Here is a 20694-nt window from a genome sequence, read left to right on the forward strand (position 1 = left end):
TCTAGACACCTGGAATTTTCTCTGGCTGTTTGGCCCTATACATGGAATGCTCTTCCTCCTCATTTCTGCTTCCTTTAAGTTCCAGATGAAATCCTATATTCTACTGGAAGTCTTTCCTGATCCCTCTTAATTCTAATGCCCTTCTTCTGTTGTTTATCTCTAATTTATCCCATATTCATGTACATAAACAGTTATTTGCATATTATCTTCCCCTTCCCTAGTCCCCTGACCAGTTAGACAATAAGCTTTTTGAAGGCAAAGACTTTTACCTTAGAACAGTACCTGGTGCCTTAATAGATGTTTGTTGACTAATTGCTTAGAAATAGAAATGGTCTATTATTTTATACTCAAAGTAAAAATTAATGTAACAAGGATGTACAAGGTACTTGGGTACTAAAGAAAACATTGCTGAGAACTTCTGGAAAGACTAGCGTGAAGACAGTCAAAGGGGGAAGTTTTTTGGAGAATGACAAGTGAATCTGGAAGCTTAAGATAATGGTGGTGACATCAGGAAGTGGTAGGAAAACCATAGGGTTGAGTATCAGATTCAATTCAACAAATATTTATTACAATAATAGTTATTATACACATAGTGCTATTATGATAGGCACTGTCCATAATACTTTGCAGTCATGATCTCGTTTGATTCTCATATTATTATTCCCACTTTATAGGTGAGGAAACTGAAGCGATCAGGTTAAGTGATTTGCAAAGGGTCAAATAGCTAGTATAGTGCATGAGGCTGGATCTGTACTCAGGTTCTCCAGATTCCTGGTCCTGTGTTCTATCCAAACAAAACTATTCTGTGTAGGATACTGTGGCAGGTACTCTTAAAGCTAACAAAGATAAGTAAAATATTGTTCCCATCCTCAAAGGGGTTATATGTTCTCATAACAATGACAGAAAGCAAATACTGAGTCATAAAAAATATATGATGTACTCCAAGGGGTTCAAATGATGGAGATTATATCACAATTAATATTAGAATTAGCTAGTTAGTATCAGAGTATGGATTCAAATTTAGGTCTGCAATCAAATGTTAGGTCCCATAAATCAGGGAAGGGCAATACATGATGAGATTGGTAGTTGATGAAGAGTTTGGCTTGGTGACATGGGACAGACACATGAGATCAAGTTAGCCATTTCTCTTTTTCTGTCTCAGTATTAGATCTGTAAACCTCCCTTCCCCTCCACTCCCAAATTATACCAATGACTTCTTTTTTTCTGTTTTAACTCTTATGTTAATCAAATTTGCAGATGATTCAATCATATTATTTTTAAAAATTGAATTTAACTTTTAAATTTATTTTTAATGTTTTTATTAAAGAAAAATAGAACAGAAAATCAGAAAATGAAAAGAAAAGAAAAGAAAACAGAACAGAATATTGTCAAGTACTTAACAGAATATCAGGGACAATTCAAAATATATTAACAATAAATTACCAGTTCAAGAAAGGATACATAATAGTAGAAGAAATTATATTCATGAGTGTCCAGCTTTGTTCTTTTGTTCTCAATATGTATTTGTTTTACTTTATTTTCCCACCTTTCAGCCCCACCTTCCCTCAAGTAGGGTATACTTGTGGGGGGAATCTGGAGAGCTTGAAATTTATTGACCTACTCTACATCTTCCCAGAATCCTCCAGTCATATAATTTTTAAAAATTTACTTTATGAATGCCTTTTATCTCTAAATCATGGTCATTGAACCCTTCTTCCCCTTTAGACAAAACACTCTCTCTTATATAATAGAATAACAATTAAGCAAAACCAACTGATAAAGGAATTATGTCTAATAATGTATGTGTTATTCTTTCTCGGGAGTCCCTTACCTCTTTGCTTGAAGCAAGGAGATATATTTCATTAAGAAGTTTTCAGGACCTTTTTTTAAAAAAATGTAGTTGCTGAATTCATTTCTTTTTAATGATTTTTAAATTTAGATTTAAAGCAGCAATATAGATTACTTTCTTGGGTCTGTTTATTTTGCCCTGCTTCAGTTTATGTAAGTTTTCCCATGTTACTCTGAATTCCTCATAAGCATAATTTCTTACTGCACAGAGATTCCATTGTATTCATATACCATTGTTTTTCATCCATCACATACCTCAGCTCTTCCTTGACTCTTTTCCCTTTCACAATGCTTATTTATTCTCTATCTCTGGCTGGCTGCCTGCCTGCCTGTCTATTGCATATAGTTGTTTCCATATTGTCTCCTGACTTTAGAATATGATTTCCCGTCAGAACTATGTTCTTACTTTTTTTTGTATCTCTAGGGGTTAGTATACTTGCTGTCACATAGCGTTTAATGATTACTAATTGACCAACTGAATTGATGGGTAACCTACTTTATTTCCAGTTCTTTACTTCCACAAAGAATGCTGTTATGGAAAGGCTGGTACACATCGCACCTTTGTTTCTATCTGACTTTCTTGGGATATGTGCCCAATAGTGGGATCACTTAGTTAAAGGGGTTGGACAGATAATTTATTCACCTTTGGGGGGTGTATTTCCAAATTGAAATATGGAACAATTGAATTCCATGACAGTTCTACCAATACACTAGCGTGACTGTTTTTCTATAGCTCCTTCAATATTGACTGTCCAATCTTTTATCATCTTTGCTTATTTACATAGTATGAGGTAAAAACAATCTCAGAGTTGAATTTTTTTGAAAATTGTGTCTTTCAATCAATTATCAATTGGGCAATGGCTCTAGGTGTGTTATATATTTATGCAAATTTCTCATTTTGGGTTTTATAGAAAATTTTTATTTGTAGGAAATTCATATGAATCCATAAATAACAGAGTGGATAAGTTGTTCATCCTGAAATCAGGAAGATTCATCTCATCTTTGAGATGCCTCAGTTTCACCATCTGTAAAATGATCTAGAGGAGGAAATGGCAAACCATTTTATCACCTTTGCCAAGAAAATTCCAAATGAGATTTAAAAGAGTTGGACATGACTGAAATGATTAAAGAACAACAAAAAGAAAATCCATTGAAGTCTAGTGTTCGGAATAAGGAAGTTGATAGTTGCCCATATTTTGCCCTAGTCAGACTGAAAGGCAGATTTTAGAAAGTACATTGACAAGCTGCAGCTCCTTCTGAGAAGTCCAATCAGGGTGGTGAAAAAAGCATGATATATTAGGATTGATTGAAGGAAATGGAAGTGTTTAGCCTGGAGAAGATACTTGGAGCAGGAGGAGAAGATTTGGGGAGATATGATAGCTATTTCTAAATACGGAAGGATTGTCATATGGAAAAGGTATTACATTTGCTTGGCTCCAGAGAGCAGAAGTAGGAACAATGGGTAGAAAGCAAAGAGGCTTATTTAGGGCTGACTTTCTTATAATCCTCTGCACCAAATTAGAACAAGCTGCCTTTGGAGGTAATAAATTCCTCATCACTGGAGGTCTGCAGATGGAGGCTGGCTGACCGCTTGTCAAAGATATCATGGAGGAAATTTGTTTTGGTATGTATTGGAATAGATGGGCTTGGAAGTTCCAGGCATTTCTGAGAATTTAGGAATCTCCAGCCAGATGAATTTGAAGATCCTCCCTTCCACCTTTAAAACCTCATCCATTTGGAATTTCTATTTGGGTTTGGATTGAGGGTGAGATAAGATAGAGGCTATTAATTTGGGGGTAAAACCTAGGAGCAGAATTGAGATTAGCGGTAAGTGGTCAAGAAATAGGATCTATTAATGTAATGTAGAAGGAGGCAAACTCCTTACTGATGGCTCAGAGTAGTTTTCAAAAACATTTTTCATTAATATTTTAGTATTCAACTCTTGTGGCTTATATTTTACAATTCAATGCTCAAATTCATTAAAGTTCATCTATAGACATGCTTTTCTTAAAGAAAACTTAATGGACAAAAATCCAAATCAAGTAGAAAACAAATAAATTAGGAAGTCATTTTTTTCTTAATAAATTGATCTTTTCTTCAAGAAGTGAAAAGATATGGATTCAAAACTACCCTTTGACATTTATTAGCTGTGACTATAGGCAAGTCACTTAATCTTTCTTTTTTAAAATTTCATTTTATTTTAATAGTATTTTATTCTTTCCAATTACTTATAAAGACAACTTTAATCATTCATTTTATATAAAATTTTGAGTTCTAAATTTTCTACCTTTTTTCCTTCCCTCCCTTCCCCAAGACTATAAATAATTTTATATAGGTTACACATGCGCAAACATGTAAAGTGTATTTCCATATTACACTTAGTCGTTTTGAGTCTTATTTTCTTTATCTGTAAAATGGGGATAAAAAAAAAAAAAAAACTAAGATGCCTGCCTCAAAAGGTGGTTGTGAGAATCAAATGTGTTTTCCATATAGTACTTTGGAAACTTTAAATTCAATGTAGATATCACCTATTTTTTTTTTAAATTCTCTAAGCACATATAAATAGAATTTACATTTTTTCATGCATCTCTTCAGAAAAATATTCTACCTAGTCAACAGAGTAAGAATTGTAATTATATAGGATATTTAATTATAATAGAGTTATGTGAAAATAGTGACAAGAAAATATAACAAATGAAAACGATTAAAATACTTTGGGGTTTATGTGGTAAATGCAGGTGAATTATTTAATCATTATTAAACCACAGTTTAAAAAGAACATGTTAACTAATTAAAATTCTATTATTTTCTTCCATTTTATTCTTTTGTTCCTTTAGGCACAGTGACTAGGGCATAGTTGGTGATTAATAAATGCTTAATGACTCATTGACTTTATTAAATATCATCTATGTGTGAGACATCATTCTAGCACCATTTATTATTTCAAAGCAACATCTTCAAGCCATATCAGTCTCCTTAAAATAGGTTGCCCTGCCAACCTTTCCCAACTTGTTTTTAATTCAACAGGTACTTTACAGTGGTTGGTTATGATCTCCATGGTAACAGTAAGTTTGCAGGATTTATTTGGAAATCTTTTAACATTTGCAAAAATTTAAGCTGTTTTCCTAGATGTTATTCCTAAAATAATTAATTGTTCTTTTTTGTACAGTGACCTAGTCTCTATTGATAGCATCATTTAGAAATATGAGTCCAAGTAGAATTTATTGATGCAAATAGTTGACTTCCTTGAGAACCTTTCCCAAACTTCATTAGTGTCTCCACTCTTAGTTATGTTTCATTTTAACCCAGTTCCAGGAGTGTATCCAGGTATAGTTTGGTCTGAAGTGACCATGAAATTTTAGTTTAAACCAAAGTCTGAAGCTTAGGTTAGATGAATGATCAGAAAATGGGATTGGGCATAAAAGCCCTAAGAATTCAGGACTTTCTGCAGTAAATCTCATATTTTAGAGTACCCAAAGCCTTGGAATAGTTCAAACAATTTCCTAGAGTTCTTTTAAAATTAAAAATACTCCATGAGACTAAGATTTATCTAAACCAAAATAGATATTTCAGGCTTTTCCTGGTCTGGACCTCAGTGTTTGAACATAATTTGGAGCAGAACTGGTTTTTTGGGGGGTAGGGATAAAAGCAGGAAAAATGGTCAATTATATTCATAGGTCTATTTGGTGTGGAATTGCCCTTGAATTTAAAACTTGAGTTCCTCTTCTTCATTTTCCCTATTTGCTCATATAGTGACAATTTTCTTTTTCCTATGCCTACACTGATGAGTACAAATAGTCTGGAAAAAAGCAAGATGTACATTTTTGTTGTTGTTGAGATGCTTCAGTTATATCCAACTATTTGTGATCCTGTTTGGGGTTTTCTTGACATAGATACTGGAGTGATTTGCCATTTCCTTCTCTAGCTGATTTGACAGATGAAGAAAGTAAGGCAAAGAGCATTAAATGACTTGCCCAAGCTAGTAAATGTCTGAGGCCAGATTTGAGCACAGGAAGATGAGTCTTTCAGTCCTTCAGGCCTATCACTCCATTCATTGCACTACCTAGATGTCCCAAGATGTGAATATAAAATCTGGATAAACAGTGAGAAAGAACTGATTAGATTTTTCCCTGATAAATCCAGTGTAATAGGACTTAACTTGATTTTTAAAATAAGGGAATCAGGAAATTTGTAGTTGAAAAAGCCTTCAGAGGTCATCTAGTTTAATCTACATATGGCCAAGATTCCCCACTTGAAATAGACCATTCTGGTGGATAAGTAACCTCTTCTTGAAAACCTCTAGTGAAGAGGAACCCACTTTATTCTGAGGCATCCCATTCTACTTGGGAATGGTTCTAATTATTAGGAACCTTTTTTTCCTACCATTGAATCTAAATTAGTTTTTATTCTAATTCAACCTTTTTGTTTCTCTGTAGTTCTGCTCTCTAGGGCCAAGTAGACAAGATCCAAAACCCCTTTCACACAAATCTACAAGTTAAATAAGTGTTCCTGATTCTTTCAACTGAGCCTCATATGATAGGATCTGGAAGGACCTTCACCACCTGAGTTTTCCTCTTTTAGATGTCAGTTTTTCGATATCCTGCTTAAAATGTGACTTGCATAAGTGAAAATAATATTCCAGATGTGATCTGAACAAGGCAGAGGATTACAAGATGCTCATTTTCTAAGTTCTGGAAAATCTGTCTCTTAATACGGCCCAAGATCACACAAGTATTTTTTGATTGTTGTATCATGGGGTTGATTCATATTAAGCTTAAGTACACTAAAATTCCTAAATCTTTTTCAGATGAATTTCTGTCTAGACATTGTCTCTTTTATATTGTATTTGATATTTTGTATTCTGATTCTCTTATCCAATATATTAGTGATCCCTAATCATTTTGAGTCAAGATTCTCCTCTAAGGAGTACAGTGGCAAGAATGTTGGACTTGATGAGAAGCAGATCTGAGTTCAAATACTGTCTCAGATACTTAAAATGTGATCATAGATAAGTCAATTATCCTACCAGCCTCAGTTTTCTCTTCTATAAAATGGATAGCACCTAATTCACAGGGTTGTTGTAAGAACCAAATGTGATAGCATCTGTAAAGTGCTTTGCAAATCTTAAAACATCATACAGTATATATTATTACATATTATATACCCGCCCTTCCATTAACAAGGCCACTAAGTGGCACTATGGGTAGAGCTCTATGCTGGGAGTCAGGAATATTTGAGTTTATATCTGGCTTAGATCCTGGGCAATTCATTTCATCTCTGTGAGCATAATTTAATTTCCTCAGCTATAAAATGGGAATAAGAAGAGAATCTATCTCCCAGGATTATTGTGAGGACTAAATGAAATATTTGTAAAAGGTGCTTATCACAGTGTTTGATACAAAGGAAATATTTAATAAATGCTTCTTCCCTTCCTTATTCTTTTATACTTTACCATACAAATTTGATAAACATTCCATCTATGCTTCTTTTTGAGTCACTGATAAAAATGTTCAATAATATAGATCTTTTTACACTCTTCATTAAAGTCATTTTCATTATAGTGTTTGGCTGAAATTGGGTTCTAAAAGGTTATACCAATTTTGCAAAAATCCTTCAAGTCCTACCATCTTAGTTCAAGATGAACTATGTATTTTTTGTAAAATGATTGGCCTGGTTATTCATCTCTAGGGGTTTTGTCATCAAATGTGGAGGAATTGTAATAAACATCAAGGAAAACACAAATTAAATCTTATTGAAATAATTTTGAATTCAAATACTTAATATGTGTTTCAAAGTAAGACTCATCTTTGAAAAGATTTCTTCAAGGAATGTATGAATTTTCAGATGAATTGCTATCTCATAATTTCCCCCATCTTCTACTTCTGAGATTGACTTTTTGGGGACCCATGTATAAGACTTTACATTTATATTATATTGTTGAAATCTTTTTTGAAGCTGGCTCTGTCTCTCAGTGGGGTTAACCGTCCCTCCTAATTTTGTGTCATCTGCAACTCTAAAAAGCAAGTCATATTTCCCTTTCCCCAAATAACTGATATAAAATGTTAAATAGCACAGGGACAAGCACATATCCCTATGTGTTAATTTTTCAGAAAATAATTTCATGTAGCTTGCCTTCATTCTCATGATATCTTTCAAATTTCTCTCCCCTTCCTATATTTGTCATTATCAGAAACTTTGACTAGTGAGAAAGAACTGATTAGATTTGTCCCTGATAAATCCAGTGTAATAGGAACTTAACTTGATTTTTAAAAAAAGGGAATCAGGAAATTTGTAGTTGGAAAAGCCTTCAGAGGTCATCTAGTTTCACCTACATATGGTCAAGATTCCCCACTTGGAACAGACCATTCTGGTGGATAAGCAACCTTTTCTTGAAGACCTCTAGTGAAGAGGAACTCACTTTATCCTGAGGCAGTATGGATAGGGAAGGAAGAATTTGGTGAAACAGAAAAGGGTTAGAGATAAAACTGTATATAGTTTTATATAGCTTCACGATGTTGGATTCTGATATTTATTTTGTCTTCTTATGGATAGTTCTTTAATTTGGGAAAATGTGGGCTTAGTGGAATTCATTAAAATTTTGTCCATTAAGGAAGAAAAATGAAATTTAAAAAATAGCTGCTCTTCAAACACTAAACTGCTTTTATTCTCAATAATCTGAGAACACAAAAGACAGCATGGTAAAAGGAAGAGCAACTTAGACTCTCTACAAGGAAGACCAGGGTTCAAATTCACCTCCACCCTGTTCCACACATATTATTTATGTAATGCTGGGCAATTCACTGAATCCCAAAATCAATGCTCCCAGGTAGGTAGCTCTCTAAAACTATCTAAGGAAGAGAAAGAACAATCATCTCTGGTGGAAGGAGTTTCTACATTAAGAGTTCCCTATACCATTTATAATATAAGTCTAGTTCACAAAAAAATAAATAAATCCAGACAACAAAGGTTGATTTGATTTCTTTCCAATTGACCTGATGGTTCTTGGAGCTTTAAAAACATATTACAAAGATCTTTGCTGAGATAACAGAAATTTTGTCAAGATTAATTTGAATTTTTTTTAAAGCTATGAATCTTTACCATTACAACTCATGACACAAAGGCAACCCCCAACTGTCCCACAAGGTAAACATCATGAAGGGTCTTTTCCTCCTGAGACATCTTATGGCTAGCCAGAGATAGATGAAAAGTTATCTTCTTGGATGGATTCAATCTATGGTACAGTCATGTGGCTCTCATATGTAAGGCAATAAGACAGAAATATCACTCTTGGCATTTGAAAATGTCCAACTAGGCTTTTAACTGCCTTCCCCCCAAAAAAAATCTCAATCCCTAAAGATTTTTAGGAGTAAATTGTTAAAGTACAAACTCAAAATATCTCCACTCGGATTCATGGTTATCTGTTCCATAAAAATTAGAGTTTGGAGATTCAAGGAATCAGATCAGTTATACAAATAGTAACAGAAGAATCCCTGTTCCATCAAGTCTTGGTGATTTTCAAAAGAAGTTGGGCCTGAGGTTGGTTCAGCATGCTTGCTCAAGGAATGATTTATTGAACAACTGGCATAAATTTGGTCTGCCTCCCCCATTCCTTTGGTATTCTGGGCTGTGATATGATTTGCATCAACATGGAAAATAAAAAACAAAATTCAACAACTTCGGAACTGTTTCATGTTTGTCTTCCATTGCTGATCTTCTACAATGTATATTTTGTCTCCCACCGTATCTAAGATGCCAACACACAGTAGGGCTAGGGACTGGATCTGGGATTTCACTACTATGATGAAGAAATTCTATCAGTAAAAATTAATGCTTTCTCAGCAGCAGTCTTAGAGTTGCCTCAGGCACTGAGAAATAGAGTGACCTGCTCAGGGTCATACAGTCAGTATGTGTCATAGATGAGTCTTCCTGGCTACAAGTCATCCCTCTATCACCTACTCTATTATGCCTCTCTCTGCTATATAGTAGGCACTTAATAATGCTTATTGGTATATTTATTGATCTCTAGTGGAAGCTTAAAAAAGAATTCCCTTCATGTGAGGTTTTTTTTTTTTTTTTGGTAATATGCCCATGCATTCATGATTAATAATATCATTGTCTACCTCGGAATACTGTCTCTTCTTTACCAGAGCAAACTCTAAGGGGAAGCCGTCTTTTTTTTTTTTTTTTTTTTTTTTTTTTTTTTTAAAGAAACAGCATCAGGACATTGCCATTGAATAAGCATTCAAATATCAGCAAGTCTCTATCCAGCACTGATTCTGGAGACTGATCACTGCTATTCTGATTCTTCATGATAGCTTATTTCTAATATGGCTTTCTACAGTCCAGGACTAGAGAGACTGATACATTTAGAATTTGGATAAACCAGTCCCTTTGTTTTAAACTGGGGTTTCACAAACTTTTCACCTAAACCACAGGCAAAGGGACCTATGCAAAAGGACACACAATTTCCCTTTAGGTTGGATTAGGAACATGACAAAATAATTGACATTGATGTAAGCCTTTTCTGATATTGAGTGGAAGAAATCGATGTAGATTATAGATGTGAATACCAGCTAATGTCTTATACATGATCATGACAAAGGCCATGACCATCTTGGGAGAGACTTCTTGGCAAGAAAACATGACAGAGATGGGTCTAGGGACAGAAACAGTACAGGTGCCTGTCTAGTTGACAAAATGCTAGGACCTTCGCCCAGCTGATTTATCCTGAGTTTGTATGAAGAACAAGTGATTTAGAGTTGGATGAATTAGAGACAGCTGAGATGTTCTCTTTCTTGAGGCAAAAAAAAAAAAAAAGTGATTTAAAATAATAGAAAAAGAATTGTGTGTAGGAGAGTATGTATATAACCATCTCATAAATGGTCCATTTATAATTTATCTAGCCTTGATTCTGTTAATGAAGCTGTTATTCAAATACAAAAGGAAGGAAATGAAACTTTCCATTTTGGAGACATATTGACTGATATTATTTTGGGAATCCAGGAATCAGATCTGTTATACAAATAGTAACAAGAGAATGAATGCTAGGGCACAGCTGCTCAATTGCACCGAATGCATCACACTAGGCTGGCTGTTTAGCATGCATACCACTCGGGACCAGGAGCCATTGTTGGGCAGTGGTGCTATCCCGACCAATTTGCACATAACATTGTAAACATCCACTGCTCTGATTGGAGCCGCTCTGAAGTTGGACTTGAAATCTGAAAGGGAAATACAAAGAGACTCTCACTTAATGAGCAGAGAAGGACTGAATTAAAATGGAGGAGGGAATGGTTGTATTTCTTGGGCAGTATAAACCTTTAGGATAAAAACGGCAATGAAATGGACAAAACCCAATGAGCTATCAGCAGATAAGAGGTGTGTGTTTTTTTTTAAAACATAACACAATTTTACTGAGTGGAATGGTTTTTCACAATCAACAAACAATATGTATAATTTGATTTTACATTCTCTTTATCTTCCATTTCATACTGGTTAGAGTTAGAAGGAAAGTGCCTATTGTGTGCCAGGCATAAGCAATTTATAGACATTATCTTATTTGATCAATTGTAAATTAATGAAGCTATGTCCCCATTATTGAACTTTGTACCCCCATTCTAGATGCCCTCACTTTCTGTATTGTGAAGACTTTGTTTAGTTTAGGCAGCTAGGTAATGCAGCAGATAACAAGTCACATCTGGAATCAAAATGATTCATCTTTCTGAGTTCAAATCTGGCCTCAGATACTTACTAGCTATATGACCTTGGACAAGTCATTCCAGTTCTTCTTTGTCTACAAATTCCTTCCTTCTCCATGGATCTGAGAAGTTAACTTTCCTTTGTTCTTATTTGTTTATACTATCACTCATTATGTCTAAATCATGAAGCCATTTCAACCTTATCTTAGTATATGGTGTTAGGTGTGAGTTAATGCCTAGTTTCAGCCATACTAATTTTCAACTTGCCCAGCAATTTTTGTCAAATGTGAGTTCTTATCCCCAAAGCGTGGGTCTTTGGGTTTGTCAAATACTAGATTACTATAGTCATTGATTATTTTGTCCTGTAAACCTAACAGTACCAAACGGTTTTGATGATTGCTGCTTTATAATATAGTTTTAGGTCTGGTACAGCTAGGCCACCTTCATTTGCATTTGTTTCATTAATTTCAAGATCATAGTTTCTAAAACATCATTTTTTAATGCTGCTTCATGCTTTTCATCATAATAGATTTTACTCTATCACCTCATTTTAATTCTAAGATAATCTTTTTTTCTTCGAGTTAATTATTGGATTTTGTTTTCTAATCCATTCTATTTTCCTCTTCCATTTTATCAGTAAGTTAATTCCATTCACATTCAGAGTTATGAATAATTAACTTTATATAAAGTTAAATCTCCAGCCTGTCCTCTTGTACCTCTTCTTCTCTCACTTTCCTCTTTATTAAAAAAAAAAAAATGGTGATAGAAGAGAAGGGATTTGCCTTACACTTGTGATTTTATAAAGAAAAAAACCCTACTTTCTCTCTGATATGCCATATTGATAGACTGATATTCTTTTCACTTTACCATAACTTTGATCCCAATTTTTACCCTTTCTTCCTTTGTTTTTAATGTTACATTCATAGTCTTCTTTTTAATTATCAAGATTGTTTTGTTTATAATTCCTTTACCTATCTGCTCTCTATCTTAGACTCCTCTTTACCCTTCCCTTGTCTCTGTTCAACATAATTTCTGTTTTAAGTTTAATGTATTTCTATGCTGAAATTTGTGTACTAGGTATAGAGTGGCATGTTTGTGTGTGGTATGCGTGCATATGTGTGTACATAATTTTATTCAGTCTTGCTTAATGCAATTCAAATGAAAGTAATATTCATGAGATTTCAGTACTGTTTCTCCTATTTTTCTTCTCTCACAACCATTAAAGCAGAACAAAATCACCCATTGTCCATTATTTTAATTTTTGTCTTTTACTCTTAAAGATATTAGGGTTTTAGTCAATAACTTTAATAATCTAGTGTTTGACAAACCCAAAGACCCCAGTTTTTGGGATAAGAACGTATTATTTGACAAAAATTGCTGGGAAAATTGGAAATTAGTATGGCAGAAACTAGGCATTGACCCACACTTAACACTGTACACCAAGATAAGGTCAAAATGGGTTCATGACCTAGGCATAAAGAATGAAGTTATAAATAAATTGGATGAGCATAGGATAGTTTACCTCTCAGACCTGTGGAAGAGGGAGGAATTTATGACCAAAGAACTAGAGATCATTATTAACCACAAAATAGAAAATTTTGATTATATCAAATTGAAAAGTTTTTGTACAAACAAAACTAATGCAGACAAGATTAGAAGGGAAACAATAAACTGGAAAAACATTTTTACAGTCAAAAGTTCTGATAAAGGCCTCATTTCCAAAATATATAGAGAATTGACTCTAATTTATAAGAAATCAAGCCATTCTCCTATTGATAAATGGTCAAAGGATATGAACAGACAATTCTCAGATGAAGAAATTAAAATTATCGCCATATGAAAATATGCTCCAAATCATTATTAATCAGAGAAATGCAAATTAAGACAACTCTGAGATACCACTACACACCTGTCAGATTGGCCAGAATGACAGGGAAAGATAATGCAGAATGTTGGAGGGGATGTGGGAAAACAGGGACACTGATACATTGTTGGTGGAATTGTGAACACATCCAGCCATTCTGGAGAGCAATTTGGAATTATGCTCAAAAAGTTATCAAACTGTGCATACCCTTTGATCCGGCAGTGTTTCTACTGGGCTTATACCCTGTTTGTAGTGGCTAGAAACTGGAAAATGAAAGGATGCCCATCAATTGGAGAATGGTTGAGTAAATTCTGGTATATGAACGTTATGGAATATTATTGTTCTGTAAGAAATGACCAGCAGGATGAATACAGAGAGGACTGGTGAGACTTACATGAACTGATGCTGAATGAAATGAGCAGAACCAGGAGATCATTATATACCTCAATAACGATACTGTATGAGGATGTATTCTGATGGAAGTGGATTTCTTCGACAAAGAGATCTAACTCAGTTTCAATTGATCAAGGATGGACAGAGGCAGCTACACCCAAAGAAAGGACACTGGGAAATGAATATAAACTGCTTGCATTTTTGCTTTTCTTCCCGGGTTATTTATACTTTCTGAATCCAATTCTCCCTGTGCAACAAGAGAACTGTTTGGTTCTGCACACATATATTGTATCTAGGATATACTGTAACCTATTTAACATGTTTCGGATTGCTTGCCATCTGGGGGAGAGGGTAGAGGCAGGGAGGGGAATAATCGGAACATAAGTGAGTGCAAGGGATAATGTTGTAAAAAATTACCCTGACATGGGTTCTGTCAATAAAAAGTTATTTAAAAAAAAGATATTAGGGTTTTAAGAAGACATTAGTTTCTTATTTGCCCTGTTAACATGTGAACAATTTATTGTCACATATTCCTTTTCAATTATATAAATATAAGCACCTTTCTATGTTTCTCTTGGTACCTGTATTCTTATTTCCATTTCTACACGTCTATTCAGTTCTCATATTTTCGTCAGGAATGTTTAGAAATCTTTTCCATGAATTTTTCTACAGTCAGATTATATTTAGGTTATCCTTAATTGTAAATTTTTATTCCTTGCATTTTGGAATATCATATTCAAACTCTCCACTTCTTTTAAGGATTAACTGCTAAATCTTGTGCAATCCTGCTGGTCTTTGATATTTGAACATCTTTTTTTTTTTTTTCTTTTACCCAGAAGGTCAGGACATTCTCTATGATATTTCTTGGAGTTTTCATTTTAGAGTTTCTTTCTGAAGCTGATCAATAGTTTCCTTATATATTCATGTTGTCCTCTGATTCTAAAGAGTTATTCATTCATAATTGCTTAAAATAAGGTATCCAAACATTTTAAGAAAAGAAAATACGATTGTTTCTCTTCAATCTTTTTTCTTTTTCCCTTCATTTATTTATCCAAATATATGTAAAGGTAGTTTTCAAATATTCATTTTTTAAAGATTTTGTATTCCCCCCCTCCCTTTCTTACTTTGCCCTTCCCCAAAACAGCAAGGAATATGATTTAGATGTTCAACCTTTTTCTAGGTCAGTTGCTCAGTTGTTTTTGATGATATATTTATTTGGTTTTCTTTTCTTTTTTCCCCAATGTTTTTGGAAGGGCTTGTTTTGATCTTATGGTATTGTTGAGACATAGTTTTCAATCTGACCCATTCTACTTTTTAGGATATTCAGTTTTTGAATGATATTTTCTATCTTTCCATCCTATTCTTTCCTTTCTGGCTTTTCCATTTGCTATCTCATTTAATTTCCTTATCAGACTGTTGGAATCTATGTGGCTAGATTATTTTTTTTCTCTGAGGCTTTACCTGGGGTTGCTAATCTCTTTAGGTTTATTCCTTTGGTATCTCTCATGCCAAGTTATTCCTCATGATAGTCAGAGTTTGCTTTCATTTACTTATGGAGTGATCTCTACCTGGATCAATCAGTATTAGAATAGTAAATGATTAATTGTGGCAATTGAATGAACCATATTGACTCTATCTTGTGACTCAAATCTAGAGCTAGCTTAGTTTGTATTCAATTATGGATTTAGTCCAAATTCTGTCATGTAAAAAAAAAAAACTTTATTCAATTACAAGAATTGGGAGAAAATCTTTATTGTATTGGTGAACTTAGTCCTGCATAGACTTTTTACCTCTTGTTTAGAAACCCTTAACCAAGAATCTAAATTATGCTGATCAGAAACCCAGTCAGATGCAAAGATTGATTCAAGGAATTGTTTCACAACTATGTATCTCAAGTAATCATATGTGTAATCTGAAAGCTGGCCCCAAACTGATTAGTTATTGTTTCTACATTTCTTTGATTGTTTACAGACACTTGAGGGAATGGGATATCTCCTTTTCTGAATTCAGAGAATTGTACCTGTTGACTCTCTCCCTCCCAACTCAGAAAGCCCTGAATCTTTCATCCAATTAGAAATCAGATTTCCAATGTGTCTCCTGGTTAATTGTTTCCTTTTGATTACTTGGTCTTATTGAATTGTTTTTAACGTATAAAAGTGTGTCTCCCCCTGTATTTGGGGCCCAACCCTAAAGTAAGGAGGTTTGGTCCTGCTTTGTTAGGCAATTGGTGTGCATTGCTTAATAAATCAAGATGCTCAGGAGATCAAATATTCATTTCTTTTTTCATTTCATCTTCCATTCATGATAGTAGGTAGAGCAGTATGTCAGTTACTAAGGCTATATTCAGATTTGCCCAGACCAGACTAGACTTAAGGTATTCTTGAGGCTCTCCCTAGGGGCTTGCTTTGTTTCTCTCCCTGCAACAGGCACCTTCTAAGGTTCTTCTCTACTGGTATTGGGTTGAGGGATTACTCCTGTACTGGAGTCACAGCCCACCACAAGTTTCAGGGGTAGTTCCAGTTATATTGTATCCAGGAGTTTTAGTCTGTATCTTAACTGGGACCACAAGTCACCTTCTGTACAGTACCTAAAATGTCCTGAGGCTGCTCTTGCTGCTGGGATACTACCTAAACACTTAATGAAAGTTTATTGATTTAATTATTGAGACTGAACAGGCCTTGGGCTCTGTTTCTGGGAATGATCTGAGGGACCTTCTGCTCTCCATTCTCTAAGACTGCTCCTTCTGGAGTTGAGCTTAAGAAAACAAGTCATAGATTTGGGTTGGATCCCTGCCTCATTTGTACACTATTGCTGGACTCCCCCAGAATGCCTCTAAATCCTTCAGCCACGGGTTATATCCTCCGGCAGGCTCCTTCTAGAGCTTTAATTTCAGGTAGGAGTGTCTAGACCTCCGAGATGCTTTAGGGCAGTTGCCTATATTTGGTCCTCTGGGGCTTTGCTCTCAGCCAGCCCTAAGAATTTTTCTGTCTCAGAATAACTGCAGGACTCGGGTATTTAGAATCTAAGATTCTATGAATCTATGAATTCTTAGGTTTGGGGAAAGAATCTACAATCAAAATCCAAAAGGAATGCCTGGGCTAGATGGTCTCTCTGATAATCACACGGAGGTTCTCTTTGGTGCTGGTGTTTCTGGAGTAAGTATTTGAATGTGCCCTAGGTGACTTAGGAGCCACAAGCCCCAATGTGAACAACTCCTGCACCATCAAACCCCATCAAAGTCTCTCACTAGAATCTCTGAATCCAATTTGGTCTCCTCTGCTCCTGACTTTGGATTTCCAAAAAATGTAGTCTTGGGATGGGGATGGGGGAAGTCTGGAAATTCTGATTCATAAGCAAAATGACAGAGCTTGAAGGGATAATAGAGGTCATCTATGGTCAAATAGGACATGATTCAGCTGCCCTGGCCAACATGTCTACTCATTGGTCACTAGGGAAAGATCTCATGTTTAGAGTACCGACAAATAAGAGAAAGCTTGAGGGGGGCCTAAAAATGGTGTCATTCTTGGCATCCTCTGTCTCCTTTCTTATTGCTTCCCCACGGTCCCTGCCAAAGCAAAAGAGGATAGAAGGCCCTTAGTTTACAGATAAAGAAACTAAGATACAGAGTGGCCTGCTGTAGGGAGTATTTGATATTGTATAACATTATATAGAATATAGAATAACATAATATACATCATATTATTAAGAGATATTTATTGTAATTTACTGCTTACATAATTAATTATAGTTAATATTGAATAATTATTGATGATAATTAAATATAATTATATTTGACTTAATAAAGATTATATATAAATATAAACATTATATATTATATGTATCATAAATATTATAAATATATACTATTATGTAGATGATATATAATAATATGTAGTGGCTTATGGGCAAGGGAGTCTCGAGAAAACAATGTACTTTAATTGAACCCCAATTTAAATCATACTTCTGGGACTTAAATGGGACTTTGGGCAAATCATTTTTGTCTCTCTGGGCCTCAATTTCCATATCTGTATAATGAGAGATTAGAGGGTTTCTAAGTTTCCTTTCAGAGAGCTAAGATTAGAACCCAGCTCCCCAGAGAATCACTCTAGTGCTCTGGCCTTTATGCTCTGTTAGGTGGTGGAATATACTGGGCCTGGAGCAAGGTAGGCCTGAGTTCAAATCTAGCCCCAGACATCTATTAATTGTATTAACTCGGGTTAAGTCATTTGAACTCAGCAGTGTTCTCTTCTGTAAAATGGGGATTAAAATAACTCCTGCTTTACAGTATTGTTATGAGGATCCAATGAGAAAAAATTTACAATACTCTAGTATAGTGCTTGGCACATAGAAGGCACTTAATAAATGCTTGTTCCTTTCTCCACGTTTTCCTTCCTCTTCTTTGGTCCAGAGTGCATTGACACTCAGTACGACTTTTTGTTTAATTCAGATTTTAAATGCAAGTTGAAAAAAAAAGTATGTATAAAATATAGTTCTTTCTGAGATGATAAACTACACAGATGGGACTTGTCACTGTTCCCCTAGGTCTGTTTTCCAAATGTGGCTTGTTGAATTTGTGCAGAGGTCACTAAATCTTCACCTTATCTTGAATGTGGAGTTCTCTTGGACAAGATAAGACCATGCGGATCAGAACCTGGGCTCAGCCAAAGGAAAACTGCCTTTTTTGCAAACTCTTTTTCCTTTTCGTTTTTGTAATCCTTGACAAGCTCTGGAAGGCCTCAGCCCTCTTGGGCTGTATCTCAGCAACAGCAGGGATGTCAGGCTTCTTACCTAAGCTGTAGGCACGTACCAGGATTCCAGAGGGCTGGGCCTTTATCTCAGAGCCCAGTGAGATATCTCAGAAAGGCCAGCCTCTAACATTTTCTCTGGAATAAGCTAGGCAGAGCATAAAGCTGTTCAACCTTTTAGGAGAATTGAAGAGCAATTGAAGCCAGAAACTTGGCTCGGATGAAGTTGCAGAGGCCTGTTCTGCCTGGAAACATTTTTGCAATTAGTTCTTGTGGAAGGGAGTGGGGGGAGAGTGAAGGGTGGAGGGCTTGCTTCTGGCTGTGAGTGATTGAAAGCTTTGAGTCTTGGGGGAAAATATGACAGCACTTATTCCTTGGACAATGTCTCCCCAGTGAATTTAAGTTTAACCTGATTCAGCTATGGGTATTTTGTTTTAGAAGGTTCTTTGGTTTGAGGCTAAACGTTGTTCTGCTTGAAGTAATGCTTTTAGCTTCCTCCTTTCTCCCCCACCCCCAACTCCACCCCATGTTTAGTGCAATCTTCCTAACAACAACTGTTTTGAATTCATGATCTATCTCTTTTGTTGTTGTTTGTTATTGTTGTTGTTCTCTAGAGAAAGTAATATTCTTGATTAAAATCCCTGGGGTCCAATGTCCTGTGTCCATAGGAAGCAGATGTGATAGAAGGAGTTCTGAAATTGGAGCAATCTATCACTAGCAGCAGGGATCTAGCATGATCTAAATGCCACAGTCAGGATCTGAGTTTAAAAAGTTAGAAATGGCTGAGAGATGACCATGGAGCGGTTTCCAACCCTTCTCAGGAGAATAATAATAGCTGATATTTATACGGCAGTCCAGAATTTACCAAGCACTTCAGATAAATTATTTAATCAATTCCCACAAAAATCCTCTCAGGTGGGTGCTATTAGTTTCCTCCCCTTTTGACAGATGAGGAAACCAATACGGAGGTACAGGAAACAACACGAGGAAAACAACATACACAGATGCATTTATTAATAGAGAGGGCTCATTTAGAAAAGAGTTTTTGAGGTAACTAGGTGACACATTGGATAGAGTACCAACCTTGGAGCAGCAGAACCTGAGTTCAAATTTGGCCTCAGATAATTAGTAGCTGTATAAACCTGGATAAGTCACTTACCTCCAATTGCCTCAAAAAGCAAAGTAAAACAAAACAAACCTGATTTAAATCCAGGTCTTTGAACTCCATTTGATTCAGTTTTCTTCTCTGTAAAATGGGAATACTAATAAGCACAAATCACCCCGGGTTATTGTGAGGATAAAAGAAGATCATATTAAAAAAAAAAAACAGTTAGCTCAAAGATTAGCACATAGTAGGCTCTTATGTGTGTTTAAAAGGCAAAACAAACTCATTCATTCTTGTAGGACACTGTCTCTCTCACCCTCCTAATCATCCTTACTCTTTTTTTTTTGGTGCAAATTTGAGCATGTGAAGCCACTCAATATCTCAATTTAAGTTAAATAACTTTCTCCAAGGCACATGGGTAGCAAATAATACAGAGACTTTGGACTTCTTCCTCCATTTCCATTGTGCTATACTTTGTTCCCCTTTATGGAAGAGGCCGGTCAGGTGGCTGGCTGTTCCAGATTCAATCACTGGTTGGTTATGTGATTTTGAGCCAGGACCTTTCCAGCTAAGTCTAAATTCAAACATCTTTAATACGAAGGGATTTAACTAGATAATCTTTAAGGCTGCAGTAGTTCTGATCACTTACTGAACCAACTCATCTCTGCAACCAATCTAGCTAGAACTTGGAAGACTTGGAGTGAGGAAGTTTTTGTTGGTCAGTGTTTTCATTGTGTCCAACTCTTTGTGATCCCATTTGGAGTTTCCTTTTTTTTCTTGGTGAGGAAATTGGGGTTAAGTGACTTGCCCAGAGTCACACAACTCCTAAGCTTTAAGTGTCTGAGGCTAGATTTGAACTTGGGTTTTCCTCCCTCCAGACAGTACTCTATCTACTGCATCATCAGGCTGCCCCTATTTATTTGGGGTTTTCTTGACAAAGATACTAGATTAGTTTGCCATTTCCTTCTCCAACACATTTGACAGATGAGAAAACAAAGTGGTCACACAGCTCAGCACTCTATCCACTGAATCACCTGGTTG

At 35.4% G+C, this 20694-nt stretch overlaps 1 protein-coding gene across 1 annotated transcript in view; it reads right to left on the reverse strand.

Moving 5' to 3' along the window:
• Positions 1 to 8815: 8815 nt before the first annotated feature.
• Positions 8816 to 20694, reverse strand: part of ENPP6 (ectonucleotide pyrophosphatase/phosphodiesterase 6) — a 183199-nt gene continuing 171320 nt past the window's right edge. The window contains exon 8 of the mRNA XM_051963753.1: positions 8816 to 11069. Coding sequence (XP_051819713.1) covers positions 10864 to 11069 — 206 coding nt within the window. The 3' untranslated portion in view covers positions 8816 to 10863. The remainder of the gene's footprint in view (positions 11070 to 20694) is intronic.

This window comes from Antechinus flavipes, chromosome 6 (assembly GCF_016432865.1).
Source record: "Antechinus flavipes isolate AdamAnt ecotype Samford, QLD, Australia chromosome 6, AdamAnt_v2, whole genome shotgun sequence".
NCBI classification, from domain to species: Eukaryota; Metazoa; Chordata; class Mammalia; order Dasyuromorphia; family Dasyuridae; genus Antechinus; species Antechinus flavipes.